Genomic DNA, 22309 nt, shown 5'->3' with positions numbered 1-22309 from the left:
TGAACATCCTCTACACGAATCTGACCTTAGTTTCCTTCGAATCAGGTCCCAACTCTTCGAATCTTAAATCGAAGGTTGGCCTGAAAACCTGATCTTCTCCGATGGCTTCCAAAATAACACCACAACTTCCCCTAGATACCCTCATCACGGATCTGTTAGTTGCATGGTTCGAATCATACTGAAACTACTCGAATCTTCATTTGAAGATTCGAGTACAACCTGACCTTATCCCAACCTACTTCAAACTCACATCAGTTACCCCCTGACCTCCCTCGTGCCTAGAACATCTTTGGTTTCCCTCGAATCTAACCAGAAATGAGTAAATCCCAAATCGAACTTTCAAGAACCCTAAAAATACCAGACTTTTGGATTCTGTCCAGATTGAATAAAGATTGAGGTTTAATCGACCTTAGTCGAAGTATTTTCAGTGGAAAATACTTCGACTAAGGTCTGTTTGATTTCAAACAAAATCCGAAGCCGAGTTGAGTTCGAGTCTGATTAAAATTCAGAGGTACTTTTCTATTTCTGTTTGTATATTCTGTATGTATTTTTGTTTGTCTTAATAGCTTGTTAATTTTTCATGATTTTATTTGATTAATTCTGTCATCTTTGTCTCATGACTATCTATATGATCAAATATGAAATTATTTCTGTTGGTTGTGATTATTTACAATGTAAGTAATCGACTCGATTAAGTTCGTCGATTAGTTATATTGTGAATTCTCATTTATGATAATGCTAATAGAAACAGTCTACTTCTATTGTTTTAGACTGATTATGGACAAATGTTGTAAATAGTCCACTGATTAATACTTGTCAATTAAATCATGTTTGTTTGCAAACCAGTAATTTCAAATGTATGATGTGTATATATTGTTTTCTGAACAGGGCATTGTCAGTATATTGACAATGCTCCTGTGTTTGTTTGACTTATTGTTCAAAGTTAAAGCTCAGTTTACTGAACTCAGTGTAATATGTTGTTATGATGATTAGTTCTGAATTCAGTATGATTCTACAAATGTTGATTGGATGTAATTGTGTTAGGAGGTTACATTCTTAGTCAGGATTCAGTCCAAACTTTAGGATTGGTTGTAGCTGTCTTAAATCAGATTAATAATCAGGCTTATACAGATTTTAAAATCTGTATTGTTAAGATGCTGAATTTAAGGCAGTAATACCAGTATAAAACAGTAGGTCAGGGACATTTCTGGGATAGAACAATGAGGATAATATGTTAATAGTAATGGGCTGAAAGTGAAAAGTTAGTGGCTATTATTTAAAGTGATAATGGGAAACAAAGGGTAATGGGGCTGCTTAAAATCAGGTTAGGATCATATAAAGAATTCAAAAGTAGTTTTAATGGAACTTTTCTGATTTTTTTTTTTAAAAAAAAAAAAAAGGGTCCAGGCAGCACTAAAAAAAAGGGGGCATACCTGTATAAATACAGGGATAGATTTAAAAGGAAGGGATCAGTTTCAGAAAAAGAGAGTTGGGAGAGATTTTGAAAGAAAAAATCTGATTTATCAGTGAGACAGAAAACAGAATTTAGGAGACTTTAAGAGTTTTCAGAGAGAGAGAGAGACATACAGAGAAGAAATATAAAATTTGAGAAAGGAAAATCAAGCAGAAACAGAAATCTGAAAAAGGAAGATAGAAAGAAAGGAAAACAGAAATATTAAATAGAATTCTACATCGGAAGTTAGTATTGAAGCTGATTCTGTGTTTTGAAATTGAAAGCTTTTTCAGTCTACTTTGTTTTAAGTCTCAAAAATCAGAAATATTACTCTTTGTATTATATCTGTCCGGATTTGTTCGATATCATTGTTCAGTTAAAAATCTGAAATTTCTTAAAAGTACTGTCACTGTGCATTTGGGTTCCTCGGGTCTTATTATTGCTCAAATCTGTGGGAATACTGGTATTTTGCTGTTTTGTTACTGCTGCAACTGCTGAAACTTACTTCTTCTACCTCCATTTCCAGGTACATATCCTTTTAAATTCTATGTTGGAAAGAGATTCAGTATGACGGATAAATGAAGCTTGAATTGTAATAATATCTTTATTCATTTGAGCTCTTTAATTAAAAATTCAGTTTTGTTTCTGGATCAAATAAGTAGTATATGTTGATAGGATGACTGTAAGTTAAATATCCTTTATTGAAGACTGTATAAGTGTTGTAACAAGGTTAATTTTCTAAATTTTCATTAAAGTATAGTTGTGATTAAGATTGTCAAGGTAAGAAAAATGGCATAAAGTGGGCCATTATTTAAATTTTGTGGTGTTGTTAGCTAAGTAAAAGAGTAATGTAGAAATATCAAGAAAACTACATTACTAACTCTTGTTGTTAAATAAGGTTAAGATGGTATTGATGGTATTTTTTATAAAGATAATAGATGTGTGTATAAACGTTGGTGAAAGGTGATATGATATAGCTTGTTACGATGTTAAAACGTTATGAATGTTTACGATATACAGTTAGGTTGCATGTAAGGTAATTTTATTGAATTAACTTGTATAATAATTCATTTCCTATAAACTCGATGCCTATCTACCTTCATAAAACAAATTGACCAAATAATTAGGCTTATTAGATTAAAAGCGAGTATATGAGAATGAAACGAGATGTATAAGCACCAATTGCAACACTTTATATCAATGGTAATTAGAAATAGAATTTGTTAGTTTCATATACAATTTATTCTTTGGCATACATATATATGTTGTATTTGCTAAAAATCAAATTTTTATCCTTTCACTGAGAATTTGAATAGTCTTGGGATGAACATAATTAATACTCGGAAATTATAGTCAACGGGCAATATTTAAAAAATTGTGAATTTCTTTTAAAAGAATTTAAAGACATCCCTTGAATATGAATTTCTCAGTATTTTTATATAAAATGTGTAGATACAACAAACAATTTGTGGAAAAATCCCTAATATCATTACAAATATTTTGCGCAATTAGGGATACGTTCGCGTACCCTGATTATATTTTTAAAAGCAAAATTCGGATTATGCGTACGCGCAATTTCGAGCGAATATTTAATAAAAGGATTTTTTCAAAGGCGTTAAATTAATTTCATAAAAACCCGCGATGTGCGGTTCAATATTTAAGAAAAACAAATATTCTTGATTCAACACAATCTCGAAAAATGATTGCTTAATAAATATATTATCAAAAGTTATTGTGTACACGTACGCGTGACACAATTCCGCATTTTTTTAATTTATAACACGAATATACGTACGCGTAATTCGATTCAAAGAAGGGTCCTTAATAACAATAAGTAAAAGCGATAGAAAAATCACGTAACAAAAAGTATTTAATAAAAATCAAGATAATTAAGCCAATAATAAAAACAGTTAAGCGACCGTGCTAGAATCACGGAATTCGGAAATGCCTAACACCTTCTTCCGGATTAACAGAATTCCTTACTCAAGATTTCTGGTTCGCAGAATAATAAACAGAGTCATATTCTCCTCGATTCAGGGATTAAAATTGGTGACTTGGGACGCCTTAAAATTCCCGGGTGGCGACTCTGAAATAATTAAATAAATCCTGTTTCGACTGTCCTTCAATTGGAGAAAACTCCCCACGCGCCCCCGCGGGCGCGGTAAAAAGGAGGTGCGACACCTATCAAGTTACTCGATCTCGAATTACGACCATGAAAAAATCCACATTTGGCAAAGGAAAGTTGTGTTCGCTTAAATCACTCGAATATTTTGGTAAAGACTTTATTTTTTATCGAGTCCTCCAAATTCAGAGCAACTCGGAGTTATTATTTAACAGACCTCATCCGAGCTTTGGGAGAATGAACAGTTTAAGCTATGTCAAATTTTATGCTAAGGCATCGATGGCATATTATGAAGTCCAAAACACAAGTTATATATCCTAAGTCTTAAACATAAGCAAGTACAGAAAAGTAAAGGATGAAATATGTAGTCGAAGAGAAAAAAATTGTATATATATATACCAAAAGGTATTTACAGAGGCACTACAAAATGGTCCCAATGTACAAAATATATAGCTACAAGAAAAAACAAAAATAAGCTAAGGCATTTCCTGCATAGGCCTCGTCGGAGCCCGACTCGCTGCCCGAACCATCGAGCTGATATCTCGCTCTGGCCTAAGCTTCGATCCTCTTCGATCTCGGCTGCCAGGTCAACTCCCTAGGCTTGGATATCCTCAAGAGTCTCTCTCTGAGATAGCCACTTCACATATTCGACCTTCGTTATGACACGGGCTTCGGCTACCTCGACATCATTCTTGTACTAGGCTAGCATGTTCTGAGCTTCGAATGCCTCGTTCGAAGCTGCCTCCAACTTGGACTTCAGTGCAGTGTATTCTTGGTCGAGATCATCCCGTTCTATAACGGCCAATCAAGTTGTGCTTGGAGCTCCTCATTTAGCCAAGACTATTTGTCAGCTATTTCTCTCATCACCCGTAGTTGTAATTTGGTCGATGTCGGGTCCTCTTTGGTGGCATCCCTCTTCGAGGCCAGGAGATCCAGTTTGCCCCTTAACTCCTCAATTGAGGCTTTTACCTCGTCCATTTCAGACCTAAGTTGGTCGATCGGGGTCATCTTCTCTTGGACCTACGAGATTGTGACGTTAGCATCTGCGTTTAACCTCTTGTTATTGATCTCAAACACTCTTACCTTTTCAACCAGAAGGGCTTGTTCCTATTTCGACTTCGAGGGCTACTTTTGGGCTTTTTTCAGCTTGGCTTGGAGGACACAGTAGTCCCTGAGGACTTCATTTTTTTGCTCACAAAGAGCTTTGTACATGTCTTTTTACCGGACCTACTCCTTGAGCTCGAACTCAAGGTGACTTACCTCCATCCGGACCGGTGGAAGCTCTCATGATGAAGCACCAAGGCTAGAGACATAAAGAGAGAAAAATTGGTTAAATGTCATTAAGGAAAAAAGAACTCTATAAAGACACAAAAGGAAAGAAGGCATACCCTATTCAGCACCTATTGGGCCTCGTTGAAGAGGCTCGACCCGTCTACCTCATTCATTTTCACTTGGTCCTCTTCGGTCATCGAGGAACAAAGATAGATGGATACTCCAGCTAGCTCAGACATCATGCTAATATCCGCTGGTACTATGAACATGATCGTATTTTCTGATCAGGGTCCACACTCGGGGGGAAAATGCTTCTCGAGTTTAGGGCTCAAACTCGGCCCACCTGGCCCTCGTTGCACGACCTTTTTTGGGATCTCCAGGTGGCCAAAGCGGGAATAGTCCACAACATACCGACATCTATAACCTCAAAGAATGAATTAAGGGCCTCATCCACGGTGCAGGAAGCCTCGGTCGGTTTCACTGCAGTGGCCCAAGCCTTATCTAAGAAGGCCTCCATATGAGGTGGTGACTCCGAAACATGAATAACATTGCTATTTGTCGAAGCGTTTTCCCTTGGAACCGAATGAGCCTTCTGCGAAACAGAAGTTACTAGATCTTCTTCGAGTCCCCAAGCTACAGAGGACTTGGCCTTTCTAGCATCCCTCTTCGGGGGCGTCAACTCTAGTTCGATGTCGATCAAATTGTGAGTGATGAACTCTATGTCGTTGTCATCCTCGAGATAGTTCTTGAGCTGGTATAGGGCTTTGGAATCAGAGACACGAGCACTAGAACTCTTCTTGTTACTTTTTCTAACCCTGACTACGACCCTTTTCTTTTTCTTGGCCTCGCCAGGAGCGTCCGAGAAGTCAGGGAACCCTTTCTTCTTTATTTTTTTCTCCTCCTTTGCAGCACCTTCGGCGGTAGGCTGCAGCGAACCGGAGTGTTTTTCAGATGGGGATGAGGCCACAGACTCGGTAACTACTCGATATTTGGTATTCTTGGGCAAACCTGTGAAAGGAAAAGATAGTGTCAAATTAATGATAAGATAAAAATGACCCAAAAGGAAATTCAACCGGAAGGAGAGGGACACTCACCATGAGAACGACCCTCCCATTTTCCTTTGGAAAGCTTGTGCCACTCACGCTCGGGATAGGTGAGTTGTTTGCAGATGCCCTCAATCCACTCCCTAAAATAAGGGACCACAATGGGGACTCGGGCGACAGCTGCATATCAGAAAAATGGGTAATGAGAAAAGAGGAGCAAATTCAAAGGATTGAATTAAGAGGAAACAAACTTATGTTTTGAGTTTCACTTCTCGAGGAAAGACAGGAGCTCGGAGGGAATGAGGTCTTTGATCTTTATCCTAATAAACCTCCCCTACCAGCCTCGGTCCATGTCCCCATCGATACAAGAGAAGGGAGCCTTCTTTGCCCTACGGGCAAGCTTGATTAACCCCCATCAGAAGATTCGGGGGGGTGTAAACTCGGAGCAGGTTATTGATCGTGAACCAAGGCTCCTCCATGTTGTTGGCAAAGTGATAGAGAATGGCCACGATCCTCCAAAAGGATGGGTGGATCTTCTCGAGACCGATCTCATACCTCTTAGAAAAATCAAGGACCACCATATCTATCGGACCGAACGTGAAAGGATACGTATAAATGCTTAAGTATCTTTCCACGCGCGTCATGATGTCATCATCAGGACTGGGAACGACTATATTTTTGTCTTCCCATTTATAGTCCTCCCGAACCGCTTGGAGTGTTTCCTCAGTGATGGGCTATTACCGGAAGGGTCGCCTGGGTGCATGTGGCTGAGGTAGAGGTTGAAGAACCAGTGTTTTGAGGCATTGATTTTGAAGTCTTAGCCATCTTGGTCTGGGAATATGAATCTTTGAAGGTGGATATGAAGATTTGAAGATTTTGTATGAAGATTTGAAGGCAAAGTATGAAGGTTTGAAGACAAGAGATAAAGATATGAAGATGTGGAGAACAATTTATGAAGATTTGAAAGATTGATGAACAAATAGAAAGTTTGAGGGTAACTCAAGAAGATTCAAAATCGGAAAGTAAAAAGGTGAAAAAAAAGGAAATCGGAGCTTTTATAGGAAAGAAATAATGAATTCCTGACGTTTCGCATTCATTAACTACCGGGGATGATCAACCAGTGGCTGACACATGTCTGAAGTCAGAGCGACGTGACTGATGAGATGTTTCAGCTCGCTAACTTGCTTATGGAATACAAAGAAAGGAACTGTGGTCAAATAGTGAGGGGACTATCCGTGTATGGATAAAATTGGGGATAAAGCTTACCCCGATTTCTCGATGAAGAAACAAGAGACAACATGGTTCGACGCAGGCTCGGTAAAGCCGAGGGCTCCCATAGATCAGAGCTCGAGGGAACAAATTACGCACCAAGAATCAGACATGGCCAAACATGGGAAGAATTTAGCTCAAGCAAAACAAAGAATCGAGGCTAAAGAGAAGATGGTTAGAACGAACGAACGAGGGGATGAAATATCCTCCATTAACTGTATATTACGACGCGAATCTCGCCCGATATCATCTGTGGATCATGTTTTACTAGAAGAGAGGAATTTCTACCTTATTTAGACTTGCACTAGGATTGAAACACCTTATTATAGGGAGAACCTTTTTCATTTTTAAAATCAATGTGGGCACGCATATCAAATCAATAAAGTTTGATTTTGTCTTCTAGCTATTGTTCAAATTGTTCTTCGGTTGTTCATTTCTTTAGTTGCAACCGAGCTCGTTTCAAGGGCTCATTCGGAATGGGTTTTAGCATTCAAACTTAAAGCTAGGATTAATCGTTTCATCATATTTGGTTTGATCGCCTTATTTTCCTTCAGTTTAATTCTTTGTTATTCTTAGATTACTCGTGTTAAATTAAATCATGTATCCTTTAAATCGCGTACAAATTTAATTGTTACTCGTTTTAGGGGTAATAGTGCTTCATATTAGTTTATCTCGTAGAGTTTAGATTTAATCAAGAGGAGAATCTTGACCTTATAATTAAACTAAACCATCGGCTGAATCCGTGAGAATTATTAGGACATTAGAAGTGAATTTAAACAGAGTTAGATTCCGAATAACTATCTTACACATATCCTATCGCAGGAGTGGATCCACCTTTGTTCAAGGGAGTTCAGTTGAGCCCACTTCGGAAAAAAATTAACTATTTTATGTGGAAATTAACTTTCTATGAAACAAATATGTAGTAAATAAAAGCTTTTGAACCCACTTGACGAAAGGGATCCGTTGGTCAGATTAATCAAACGAGTTCAATGGTTGCAAGTGGTTGTTAGTTCGATTCCTTGCTCTTACACACTATTTTCTTCGTTTTTAGTTTTCCATAGCTTTTTTGGGCCCTAGCGTTTCTTATGTTTTCTTTATTCTCTCCCTTCAAGAGCTTCCTACCTTGATTTTGGATAACTCGAACTCACAACCTATTGATAGGAAGTGGAGCTATGCTATTCTCTTCGTTTTTAGTTATCCATTGCTTTTCATGGTCCTCATGTTTTTTATTTTCCCCTGTGCTAAATCAAGGAAACCATACACCACTTCAACATTCTATCTTCGTAATTTTTGAACTAATTACGCTGTGGTGTTCACTTTTTTCAAGTTTAAGAATAAGAATGGAGCTGTGTACAATTTTCATTTTTAAACGTATAATTATTGATTTTTGTTTTTTATTTTTTTTCATTCATATGTTAGTTCTATAAACATATGCCCTCCTTTAGATACAACAACAACAACCCAGTAAAATTCCATCAGTGGAGTCTGGGGAGGGTAGAGTACGCAGACCTTACCCCTACCCTAGAGCAAGTAGAGAGGTTGTTTCCTGGAGACTCTCAGCTTAGATACAATAGATCTGTGACAACAAAACCCAAAAAATAATCAGCAACGTGAGAGACAACAAATAAATGGAAAAACAGTAACACAAGTATTTATGCAAAGGTGTGAAACACAACATAAATCGCTAGCAGTGCTAGACAAAACACTATCATACTCGTCGGTACAAAGATGAAAACCGCTCGACTACCCTTTAACCTACAACCCTAATGCTCGACCTCTACACCTTCCTATCAAGAGCCATGTCCTCGAAAATCTGGAGCCGCGTCATGTCCTGTCTGATCACCTCGCCCCAATACTTCTTGGGCCGCCCTCTACCTCTTCTCGTACCTGTCAAAGCCAACCGCTCACACCTCCTAACCGGGGCATCTAGACTTCTCCTCTGCACGTGTCCGAGCCACCTAAGACGCGCTTCCCGCATCTTGTCGTCCACAGGAGCCACGTCCACCCTCTCTCGAATATCTTCATTCCTAATCTTATCTAGCCTAGTGTGCCCACACATCCATCTCAATATCCTCATTTCTGCTACTTATCTTTTTGATATGCCCGCCTTTAAATATGAAACTTTAATTCGTAACACTTCTCTGTCTTCTTTCTTTTATTGTTTATTTTAAATTAGTTTCTTTTCATAATTTTGGAGCTTTTTTATAATGTTATTAATTTTCTTAGTTTATAGCTCTCTTTCGTAGCGCGAGTTAAATTAAAATTAATAATTAATTAATTTTAATATTTTAATATATATCACATCGATGATTGTATGATAAAACTTGTAAGAAATTTCTAAAGTTTTAATAAATTCTTAAATTTGTAAAGGTAAATAGATCTGTTGTTAAAATTTAGCTAAAGTTAAAAATTATTTTAAACAATGCGACTTTGAAAAAAAAAAAAAAAGAGTAGAGGGCAAAACTCTTTTTTAGATTTTGGTAAGAATCAAAACAAAAAGACCAAGGTAAACTCTACTTATTAACCCAATGTCGCGTGTACTGTCGATTGTGACCGAGGACTCAGTATGTGCCTGAACACCCTTACATAAAGTTTTGGATCCGCCAATAATCCTATCGCGACTCTTTTTTCTCATATTGACAACAACTCATTTTAGCTCAATTCTCTCATTTCTCATGTTGACAACAACTCATTTTAGCTCAATTCTTGCATTCTCAATGATCAAGTCTACTTAGTGGTAATCTTAATTTAGTTCATTAATTTTTGTTATTAATCAACTCAACTCAAAAGTGTTAATCGTCCTGAATAACGAATAAGCTAGAAATTTTCAAAATATTATTTAAATTTAATCCCTGTTAAAACGATATTTTATTATACTATTTTTGATTAGCAAACTTTAATTTATAAAGTGTTTGTGGTCGTCAGTGTGGACAATATTCTAAATCTACTCGAGATAAACATTCAATTTATGTATAGATTTGGCTAGACCGAGGTTGAAGACGACAATGGCAGAAAGGCAAAATATGACTTGCAGCAACTATTGAGATGTGCTTTTCAATAATAAAAACAAATGATTTCTCAAAGCGTAATTATAATCCAGTTTTTAAGGGGAAACAACTATAAAAAGTCTGGGAGAGAGTGGTAGAAATGAGAGTGCGAAGGTCGGTGTCTATTTCAGACAACCAGTTCGGGTTCATGCCGGGGCGATCTACCACAGAAGCTATCCACCTTATTAGGAGGATGGTGGAACAATACAGGGATAAGAAGAAGGATCTCCACATGGTGTTTATCGATCTAGAGAAAGCGTACGACAGGGTTCCTAGGGAGGTCTTATGGAGATGCTTAGAGGCTAAAGGGGTCCCGGTTGCCTACATTAGGGCGATTAAGGACATGTATGATGGAGCTAAGACTCGGGTTAGGACAGCAAGAGGCAATTCCGATTATTTTCTGGTTATTACGGGGTTGTACCAAGGGTCTGCGTTCAACCCTTTCCTATTTGCCCTGGTGATGGATGCTATGACGCATCATATTCAGGGGGAGGTGTCATGGTGCATGTTATTTGCTGATGACATAGTCCTAATCGACGAGACACGACGCGGTGTCAGCGAGAGGTTAGAGGTTTGGAGACATACCCTTGAGTCCAAAGGTTTCAGGTTGAGCAGGACGAAGACGGAATACCTTGAGTGCAAATTTGGGGCAGAGCCGACGGAAGCAGGAGTGGAAGTGAGGCTTGATTCTCAAGCCATCCCTAAGAGGGGTAGTTTCAAGTACCTGGGGTCGTTTATTCAGGGGTCCGGGGAGATCGACGAGGATGTCACACACCGTATAGGGGTGGGGTGGATGAAATGGAGGTTAGCGACGGGAGTCCTGTGTGACAAGAAAGTGCCTCTGTTACTGAAAGGTAAATTTTATAGGGCAGTGGTTAGGCCTGCTATGTTGTATGGGACCGAGTGTTGGCCGGTGAAGATCTCACACATCCAAAGGATGAAAGTTGCAGAGATGAGGATGTTGAGGTGGATGTGCGGGCATACAAGGAAGGATAAGATTAGAAATGAAGATATTCGAGATAAGGTGGGCGTGGCCCCCATGGAGGACAAGATGCGGGAAGCAAGACTCAGATGGTTCGGGCACATTCAGAAGAGGAACACTGATGCACCGGTGAGAAGGTGTGAACGACTGGCGGTGGTGGGTACGAGGAGAGGTAGAGGGAGACCTAAGAAGTATTGGGGAGAGGTGATCAGGCAAGATATGGCGCGACTTAGGGTTACTGAGGACATGGCCCTAAACAGGGAATTGTGGAGATCGAGCATTAAGGTTGTAGGTTAGGAAAAATTGCGATGTCTTTTTTACAGCGCACTAGAGTGAGACTAGCTAGTTAGGAATTAGTCTTAGGATGTTATTGATCAACTACTGATGATGGGCTTTATCTTCTGTGTATTAATACCCTACATATTCTCGTATTTCCTATATCTCTTATATTGTTGTTACTGTATTTTTATGCTATTTATGTTATGTTATGGATTTTATGGTATTTTATGGTGTTTTATTATGAGTCTATTGATAGTACTAATATAGTGTCTCTTGTTGCCTCTTTGAGCCTAGGGTCTCCTGGAAACAGCCTCTCTGCCCCTCGGGGTAGAGGTAAGGTCTGCGTACATATTACCCTCCCCAGACCCCACTTGTGGGATTACACTGGGTTGTTGTTGTTGTTGTTGTTGTTGTTGTTGTTGTACTTTCATTAGATTGCGCCGAATTTTCTTCGGTAAAATGTTAGTACTAAATTGTATACGGTCGAAATCAGATATACCCGATTTCGTAGGCTTGAGGAGTCGCTTCAAGAATAAGTTCAAACGGACCCGGCTCGAGCCCGATGGCGGAGTACAGGACTTGAAGATCGAAGTGCTCGATGAACACCAAGGCCGAGTATGACCAACCTCGAGATAATACCGTTATGGTTTAGTAACAGAAAGAGCGAGATTCCCACAACGGCCCTAAAATCACGGCATAAATTCCGGAACAGATTTGTCATTGGCGGTTAGACAGCTGTCCAATAAGATTCACTACTATAATTAGAAATGTACCTTATTTGGACTCCCCTATTATATAAAGGGGAGCCCATTCATTTGTAACACATGACACATTAACCAGAGAATATACATTCCTCACTTTCTTGCTTATTGTTCATCAGAACTGCCTTATGATTTACTGTTCTTGCTAACCTACCTCAAGACGGTCATAGCTCGAGGTCAAGACTTGGCTTGCACACTGGTTTGACTTACTTTATTCTTCAATTTATATACTTAATTCCTTGTTTATCAATTAGTATTGGACATTTGGACTAAATCACATATCTTTAAAATCTAAAATATAAGTTTAATTGTTACTCGGATTTTTGGGTAAACATAAATATATTTTTCATGAGAAATGTTTACTAAAACAGAGTATTTTCCAATTTTAGTACTGAATAATTTTCACGAGAAATGTTTAAAGAATGAAGGTATATTCAAATTTTATATATATCACATATGTAAAGTCCTAAGTGGCAATGATAATCATATTTTATTCTATGGTTTTCAGTTAGATAGAAAAGCTAATTTGTGGCAATCATGACTAATTAATAAATAAAAATATTTATATGTTAAATGTTAATGATTAAATCCAATAATGGTAGCAGAGCAGAGATTCAAAAGAGAAACAAGATCGGGCTGTCTGATCATATTTTAAGCTGGAATCCTGAAGGAGAAATCATAGCACATCAAAATACAAACAGAATATGAAACATGGCTTTCCATCAAGTTTCAACACAAATTCTAGTTTAGCACCAAATCAATAGTTTAACTTTAACTAAATCCAGTCTAGCTGATTAAAAGGAAAGTCAAAGCTGCCATTACAGACAAACAGACAAAGGGAACCAACAGATAGATAATTCAGACAATGCACAACAACAGAACTCAGAAAAGCAGAGAGAAGTCCATGAAAACCAATCTAAATTCAATCTGCGGGCTCATCAACTTCTGGGGTCTCAAGTTCAGCTGTTTCTTGCTCAGCATCTTGCACCTCCTTCTCCGTCTTCTTTCCTTTCTTGGACTTATAGTACACACTCATGAATGTTCCGATGGCTCTGTACTTTTTCCTGCAGTGCTCATATAGGCTGCCATCAAACATCCTCCAGAAGTTCTTCTCTGTCAGCTCGGAGACAGCATATTGTGGCTGAAATCCATGGTTTTCGATCAACCAATTCTCCAACTGACGGACTGCCTCTGCACCATCATAGACCTCACCCCTCAAAACAGGTCCGGGAGCATAGTAGACACCAACATCGGTGTACATTTGAGCATATGGTGTGTCACCTTGCCTGCGGTGCAGCTCAAACCCTGGTTCAGGATACACCATGGTTTTCAATGGCAGCCTGTAGAGTCGGTGTGGGCAGAGCCAGATGGGATACACCTAAAAATTGTTAAGAGGAACTTATACAATGAGAAAATATCGCTGAAAAAAACAACAAAATCTAATACAAAAGGTACAGAAAAGTATTTCCTCTTCTAGTTCATTTCTTTCTGAAATGAAAAACATATGTAAAATTTACCTCCATCTCACGGTGGACCCACTCGAGAGCATCTCCAACCTTGTAAAGAGGAACAAGCAAATCCTGAATGACATGCATGTCATGGTAATAGTTCCTAATGGCCTCACCTTGAGTGGCTTTAAGTAGAGAAACCTTGGGCGGCATGAGCCATCCTAGAAGATACCTAAACCACCACTGATCGCCAAATGGAAGGATAAGTTTCCCTTCCCAATACAAGCACCTTGTGTGCCTGTGGTAGTATTCCCTAGTTGGAATATACTCTACAAATTCCCCTCTCTTCAGTGCAGTTTGAGCATGCTGGTAAAACCATGGTTTGAACCACCAACCGACACTGTTGATCACATTGCCCTTCTGCTTGGCCTCTTCTTTCGAAGCATATCTACCGGTCATGCAAACAGCTTCTGTGGGATTGTACACCATGGTTTCTACAAAATCTGGAACCTTGTCAGGATTATCCTGATCTCCGTCTCTAGGTGCAAAAGAATCTATATAAGCCTGTGCAATCTCTTGCAGATTACCAACTACTGGTTTGTAAGTAAGTTTCATGTATTCCTTGATAGGAATGAGCTTGATCTCAGCTGAAACGAGAAGCCCCAATGTCCCTTGAGACCATGGTATAGCATAGAAAAGATCAGAATATTCATTGTCCTTTGTAGCTCTAACTACCTGCCCATCCGCTAGAATAATCTCATATGACACAACAGTGTCGGAGAACAGTCCATAAATGTGAGAGCTTCCTTCAATCCCGTAGCCATTGATCAGACCGCCAACAGTTAGATCATCAAGCTCAGCGACAACTGCAAGGGAGAGATTCATAGGGACAGTAACTCTAGATATTTGGCCCATATTGACTAGAGGCTCAACTCTAGCAACCATTCGCTCCTTGTCGATGTCAAGGACGTTTCTAAATGGAGAAAGATCAACTTCAAAATGACGAGCACGTTTGTAGTCCACATTTCTCATTCCAACAGCAACCCAAGGCTTCCTAGCAGTGCAGACAAGACCATCCTTAGATGCATTCCTCTCTTTTAGACGCTTCACAACCTTTTTAACATTATCGTCATGCTCCTTCTGCCGCTTCTTGAAAGATTTGCAGTCAGACCTAACATCCCCTAAATATATGGAGAAGTAATACAGGAAGGAGAGAGGAAGGACGAAGAAGATAACGATGATCCATCTGAATTGGACAAGATAGTCCACCAAATTCTTCTTCCTCTTGGGACGAAGGGGAACCTCAAGATCCGACATTTTGGAAGAACAGGTGCCAAACAGAGCTGCCACAAGGACGAAAACACGTTATAGACAAGATTGCAAGTCAGCTTATCAAGATAAAGCTATAAAGCTTGACGCTAATCTAATTAGGCTGGAGAATAAAAGGAAAGCAAATCATCAATCACATCTACCACTATTCCATATTCACGAATCTTGTAATATATCACATCAATCACGATTTTGCATCAAGACTTCTCAATAAACAAGTGATTATGAATATTTGTGAAAAAGGAAAAATATCTGTTAGCCAGAAATGATTAGAAGAAAATTTGAATCGGAAACAGCTAAACAAGAGTGTCATATGTGCTCTGTAGACCCAAAACTGTTCTAGGCACACAAAAAGGCAAGCTTCACAGAAATAAACCCTTTAAATAGCCAAGATAAAGGAACACTTATCTCACATACACTTACCCATGATGCAAATGACACAAAAGAAAGAAAACTCAAGGCCACTTCTAGTAAAACAGGAAGATGCATAAGATTGCATAATCTCACTAATGAATAATGATGTTATGGAAAGTCAAAATATCACCTTGAACTAACATCATTAGGCAATAAATCCTAAGTGGGAGGCCCCGCTAATTTAGCTAAAGTAGCAAGAGACGACTTTAATTATACAAATTCTTTATGGTAACAAAGCCATTGATTGTCATCACTTTTTTTCTACTGATTGTGATGGTAAATTCAACCGAGGCAAAAATAAGAAGTTACAGATGTAATGCGAATGGTACGGTAGAAAGAAAAGACATAGGAAATAGAATAAACAACGAAACGATATACCAGAAGCATCATCTATTAAGATCAGCAGAATATTCTACTAATAGATCATAATTCTTTTGAGCAAATACATCCATCCATCAACTTATAATTCTGAGCAGTCTAAAGCCAGTGCAGTATAACTTGAAACAAGACCAAAACCAAATCCTCAAAATAGCATAGATAATTGTTACAGATTACACTTAGTAGAGCTTGACTTTACTTCAGATCCGCAACTTTTATGTGGGAATCCCCCAAGAGGTAATCGAAAAATAAAATGTGGTTTAGTGATTAGATTTATCTCAACCATAGGAGTGGGAACACACCTTGCAAATAAAAAAAAAGGTTTAAATCATTGGTCTTAATCATTTAGATCTGAAGACGTTATGGTCCAAACTCAACTTGTGGACATACTTCTCAAATTTCAGATCCACATTTTGCAAGCCATGCTTCAGATAATAGATGTGAATTATTTTAAAGAACCACGCATAAAGCAGTTACTATATACAAGTGAACAACATAACAGAATAAGTACCAAAATCCAGCTTATTTACAAGATTTTAAGCCCCCTCAGTTACAAAAATAAAGCATCTTACACCAATGAGAATCATTTTTCTTTTATGACCGAGAATCCATCTGGGGTCAACCATTAGACCAACCATAGCCTTCAAAACTCGGGGATAATGGACTCGACCGTCTACCCTTCGCTTAGTTCCCAGGGCTTGAACCTGTGACCTAAGTCACAAGTCATCACTTGAACTAAGCCATGGGGACCCTTACACAAATGAGAATCATAAAACAAAGAATGTAGCAAAAACATAAAAGTAAAAGCGAAAGTGATTTTTTAACACAAAAAAACTAAGCAGAGAAAAGCTGCATGTTAAGAAAAGAATTAAGCAGATATTATGATTTAGCATTTTTTTAACACCATCTATAAAACAGAATCTCATCTTTTAAAAAAGTACATTACGAAAGCAACCAAGCCACAGTCAAGAAACAAATAAGCAGATCTATGCGATACATTATAAAAAAGCAACAGATTCAACTAAGACTTTTTGCAGATCTACACACAGAAAAAAAAAAACCCAAGATTTAAACACCCTTAAAATGACATGCATGCTACACAAAACAAGAGCTTTTCTACACAAAAAAAAAAAACAGAGTCTTTTACTTCAAGATTCAGTCCACATCTCAACTCTCACAAGAACACAAGAAAAAGATTTAATCTTCAGCTAAAAAGGAATGATTTCAGAGAAAAGTTAAAAGGTTGAAGAGAGTGGAGTGTAGAGAAAATACCTGACAGATGGACTAGCACTGGGAAGAACCCAAAATGAAGGATAATGGTAAGAGTGACAGAGTACTTTAAATAAGAGCCTACCTAATAAGCTAGGGGTATTTTAGGAAATTTGCTCGAATATAACGCCAAAAATATTCAAAATTTTCAACCTTGTTTCTTTTTTATTTTAAATAAATTCTAAGTATTCCTTAACCAACAAAAATTATTCTTCTTTTAAAGATTATTCAGACTTTTAAGAAAAGATATTGAATAGTTTTAATAATATGAATATTTATTTAGATTATATTTTATACTTTTTAAAATAATATTCCCACTAATAACAACAATGAATAATTCATGGAAAAAGTGATAAATGACTTTTTATTAACTAGTTTAAAATAAATTTAGCTTACCAAAATAAATAATGTTAAAATGAATGATAACTCTCTTTTTTCATGATACCACATTTTTTGGTATCCTACCAATTCTTTGATGACATTCATTCAATTATTTGCCAAAACGAGAATCAATTCTGTACTAGCTAGCGGTAAGTGGTCCCCTCAGTGGCTTAAAAAGGAAAAAGGGCTAGATTTACTGGTCTCCTATTAAATATTTTCCACATTTAATCTTAGTTATTTCGGAACAAATATATTTATACCGTTATCATATTTGTCATATACTTATGTAACGACCTGACTTATTTGTTCCGATTTCCGAGTATATAACGCGGTTAAATATAGACAATATTTAAAAGTACAAGGATAAATCTAACCCTTTTTCCAAAAAAAAGAAACGGAGCGTGAAAAGCCTCCTGCATCTTTGAACAAATTTAATTTATTAACTAATAAAATAGCATAATAACACAAAAATAGATTAAAATTTAAAAAGAAATTAAAAAGAGTTAAAAAAATTCATAGAAAATAAAATATCTAGCAAATGCAGACCAAGGATTCGATGGTTAAAGGAACACTGAAACATTCAGTATAAATTTATCACTAGTCATGAAGATTGGTAAGGAGGCATCTGTTAATATTTGACTATTTTCTTGAAGATATTTTCAAGTATATATAAAATTTTGCTAAAGTTTTCGGGTGTCGCAACCCCTCTCCCTATGATATATGCCCACCAACATATTTTTATAAGTATAAAATATGCAATATTATTAGAGTTATAATGAGACATTAACTACGACGTCTTAACTTTATAACAAATAAGAAATCATAATTTATTAAAAATTATTATCAAACTACATATTTTACATCCCTAAAAATAAATACTCAATAAGCGTTATTAGTACTATATTTTAAAATAATATTCTTTCGTGAATAAATATAAAATTACTTTTAAAGCAGCAATAAAAGTATGATAATTTTGAATATAGAACTTAGATACAAAAACTAATTGCAAGTGAAGATATTAATTTCGGCTATCTATTTTTAAAAAAATGTTCAAACGATATTTACCCTCACTATATTCTCAGTTAGTAAGAATGCAGTACAATCACTCATTATTTGAGTTTTCTCAATCTTCATAATTTTTTTAAAGAATCAAACTTTTATCATATATTTTTTAAAGAATTTTGAGGGGTCAATGGTAATTAGGAAATTTAATACATGATTTATGTAAAAATTGCTGGGTGAAGCCTCGAGCATGAAGTGTGAGGCATATTTTAGGTGCACAATCGGGTACTTGGAGCGTAAGCCTCACAAATCTAAGCCCGACATGTGAGCCTCATGGCGTTTTACAGTAAAAATAGCACGGTATAATCAGTTTTCGGACTGGTCATTCAAAAATAGTCAGCGTTTACTAAGTCAATGAAAAATAGTCACTATTTTGCTGCAACAGAGACCGGTCCAGAATAATATACTGGAGTTCGGTGCACCTGTGTATGAACTCCAGCATATTATGTTGGACCGGTATACTTTGTTGGCTTCAGTATAATATACTGGAGACTGGAGCACTGGTGCTCCAAACTCCAGTATATTATACTGGACCGGTATACTTGCTGGAACTCCAGTATATTTTGCTAGAGTTCTAGTGTACTTATGCTGGAACTCCAGTATAATATGTTGGAGTTCAAGTATACTTATGCTGGAACTCCAGCATAATATACTGGCGTATTTTCCGGGTTTTGAACAATGTTTTCACTCAGATTTATCTTTACATGAAAAGTGGCTAAATTTCAATTACTTTTGAAACTGGCTATTTTTGAACGACCAGTTGTAAATCTGGCTATTTTTGAATTTCACCTCGTTTCACAAGTGCTCCACCTAGGGGCAAGCTCCGTGCAAGGCTTCGAAAAGCCTTTTAAAATTATCATATATTAAAAATATCCTTTAAATATTTTATTTAGAGATGTCATATCATTTCTCTAGGATTCTAAGAAAATTTCATTAAGTGAAGAATGAAAATATTAAAACTAAAATTTTACTAAATGTAAAAATACGATATTCTTTTTAAGATAGTTGTAATTGATATAGGTCCAGTGTTTAGATTCGAACTTGAACCTTATTTGTGCAATTCACCCAATTCACTCATACAAATATATAATGATGGTATATATTTTTAATTATTTTTGCCACTTAATAAAGTCGGCCTCTTCATTTTGATATGATTTGAGGAGTAGATGAGTTGTGCACAGCTGCGGGAAGTAGTACTTTACGCTTTAGTAGTAGTAAGGAATAAATGATTAAGTTAGTTGTATAATACTAGGATATTGACAGTTTGATCCCTTACTTATTTACACTTAAATCTATTAGTTATATTACTTTACACTCAAGTCTATCTTTCTAATTGGGTGGTATATGTATCAGAAGGGTATTCAATGAGATTTATGAAAAGAATGACTTCTGCTATTTCCTTCTTTTACCGATTCTCTTTAATTTTTCCTTTATTATTTTTGAGCTACGTCAGTGGTATCAGAGCATTTTTCAGCATTGTGGGAGCTCATAATGTCCGCCTAAATCAATTAGATCGAGTAGCTATTGAGGTTGCTAATGTTAATCTTCGACAAAATCAACTGGAATCCGCAAAATGAAAAAGCATTCCGTGAGCTGAAGGAGACTTTCACAGCGAGTCACAATTCCAGTAAGGGCAATGAAGCCAACTCGGCAGTGGTGAATCACGTTGATTTGTACTCACCCACTGACGAACCACAAGATGTGGTAGGTCTCAATGATCCAATCTCATTTCTCCTATTAAGTCCTAACCCTAATGTGAACAGATATATGAAATTTCAGCTACCTTGTGTTCGAAACCCAGCTATTGGCCAAAATTTTAGTTTCCCAATTACTCAAATCCCTAATACCTTCCAAATTCCTGTCACCCAACTCCAAATTCTACCTTCTACATCTATTCCACATACCCCAACTGCTCGAAATTCAAATTTCAGTCAAATGTTTAGTCCCTCAACTTCACCCATCCCAGCTACTGTTTCCCATACTGCTACTGCAGATCACGCTCAATTTGTCCAATGCTTCTATAACACACCACACCCAATTGCACTCATTCCCCAATATCACCCTCAGATGGCAGGAGCTAATGATCAAGTTTCATGTTCTATTCCATACTCTATTACCAATCCCATTCACACCCCTATATTTCAGAACCCCATACCTCCAAATTTGGCTCGTATACCTCCTGTATCATCTGCTTACCTACCATACCAATACAACACCCCAACACATAACCAACAACCACGTTCTCTTTTAAAACAATATAAGATTGGTTTTCCCAGGTTCAGTGGGAAAGAGGTTTCAAGATTACTGGTACCAGATAGAACAATTCTTTTCAATGGATGAGGTCCCTCACCATGATAGAGTGAGAGTGACTTCAATGCATCTAGATGATTTGGATCTATAGTAACATAGAGCTTACGTGAGAAGCACGTCATAGTTGCAACTTTCTTACCTAAGCTGGGAGGAGTATATTTGGACATTGTCAAATAGGTTTGGAGCAGAATTTGATAACCCTATGAGTGAGTTAGTTAAACTGAAACAAACTGGAGGGGTGGTTGAATTTTAAGAGTCTTTTGATAGAGCCATGATTAGGCTCAATCTGGAGCCCAGTTATGTTGTCAGCATATTTTTAGAATGGTTGAAACCTGAGTTAGAGGATGTTGTCAGGATTCTCAAACCTTATTTTTTACCTCAGGCATACCACCTTGCAAGATTGCAAGAGTCTATCTTCATTAAACAATCCAAAGCCATGAGACAATCCCCTTTGCAATCCAGTTCTAGAACAATTTCCCAGCACAATCATTTTCTTATAATAAACTAGTAACTACTCCAGCTAACCATATTCCTCGACCTCCAAGCTACAGGAAATGAAAAGTTCAAACGAAGGAGGGTGACACCAGCTGAGCTTAGTGAGAAAAGGACTAAGGGACTATGTTTCCAATGTGATGAAAAATTTGAACTAGGCCACATTTGCAAGAATAAGGCTGAGTTGTATCTGTTGGAGTTGGTTGAAGAAGAATTAATACCAGAAGAGTTAGAAGAAGAGGTGTTCAATGTAGAAGAGATAACATAAACATGTGAGATCTCTATTTATGCCTTGCATGGTACCACAGGCTATAAAACTTTGAGACTCATGGGATACTCTCACAGGAGACCCTTGAATATCTTGATTGATACTGGATCAACACATAACTTTATGGACAGTGGATTTGTATCAAATATGGGGTGGAGAGTAGACCCATATAACCTGCTAGATGCAAACCTAGCAGATTGTAATAAAGTTCCCATATTTGGCATGTGTAGAGGACTAGAGTGGCTCCTACACGATACTCTCTTCAAAGCTGATTTTTTATTTGCTGCCCCTAGGGACATGTGATATGGTAATAGAAGTTCAGTGGCTCAGCTAGTTAGGGGACAAATGTTCAACTTCAAGATGTTAACTATAAAGTTCGAGTATGAAGGAAAGTTTTTCTCATTGCAAGGAATGAATCCCAAGTTGAAGATGATAGATTCTTATTCCTTATAGAAAGTGAATAGGGGGTTGTTCATGATTAAAGTGACTCCTAAAGAGGTGAAAGAGGCAAGACAGAAGGATATAGAACCAATGTAAATTCAGCAGGTTCTGCAGGGAAATGAAGAAGTATTCCAAGAACCAAAAGAGCTTCCCCTTTCCAGAGAACAATTTGATCATCACATTCCCTTGAAGGAGGGAACAAATCATGTTAACAATTGACCCTATAGGTACTCTCCATTGTAGAAAGATATAATTGAGAAAATGGTGCAGGAATTGCAGTCACAAAGAC

The 22309-nt window shown here is 37.3% G+C and overlaps 1 protein-coding gene across 1 annotated transcript; it reads right to left on the bottom strand.

Moving 5' to 3' along the window:
- Positions 1-12920: 12920 nt before the first annotated feature.
- On the bottom strand, positions 12921-17177 carry LOC107790238 (delta(24)-sterol reductase). The gene is made up of 3 exons (XM_016612143.2): positions 17070-17177; positions 13746-15019; positions 12921-13606 (listed from the first exon to the last, which is right to left on the bottom strand). Exons 2-3 carry the CDS (start codon positions 14991-14993, stop codon positions 13151-13153), a joined length of 1704 nt encoding a protein of 567 aa, XP_016467629.1. The 5' UTR covers positions 14994-15019; positions 17070-17177; the 3' UTR covers positions 12921-13150.
- Positions 17178-22309: the final 5132 nt, after the last annotated feature.

The sequence above is a fragment of the Nicotiana tabacum genome, chromosome 3 (assembly GCF_000715075.1).
Source record: "Nicotiana tabacum cultivar K326 chromosome 3, ASM71507v2, whole genome shotgun sequence".
NCBI classification, from domain to species: Eukaryota; Viridiplantae; Streptophyta; class Magnoliopsida; order Solanales; family Solanaceae; genus Nicotiana; species Nicotiana tabacum.
Note: the sequence above shows the minus strand (reverse complement) of the source record. Positions and strands in the feature narration are given on the sequence as shown.

Coding starts and splice junctions, on each gene's coding strand:
- LOC107790238 (XM_016612143.2), bottom strand. CDS start 14,993: ATGTCGGATCTTGAGGTTCCCCTTCGTCCCAAGAGGAAGAAGAATTTG. Junction 13,607..13,745: donor GGGTCCACCGTGAGATGGAG/GTAAATTTTACA, acceptor AACAATTTTTAG/GTGTATCCCATCTGGCTCTG.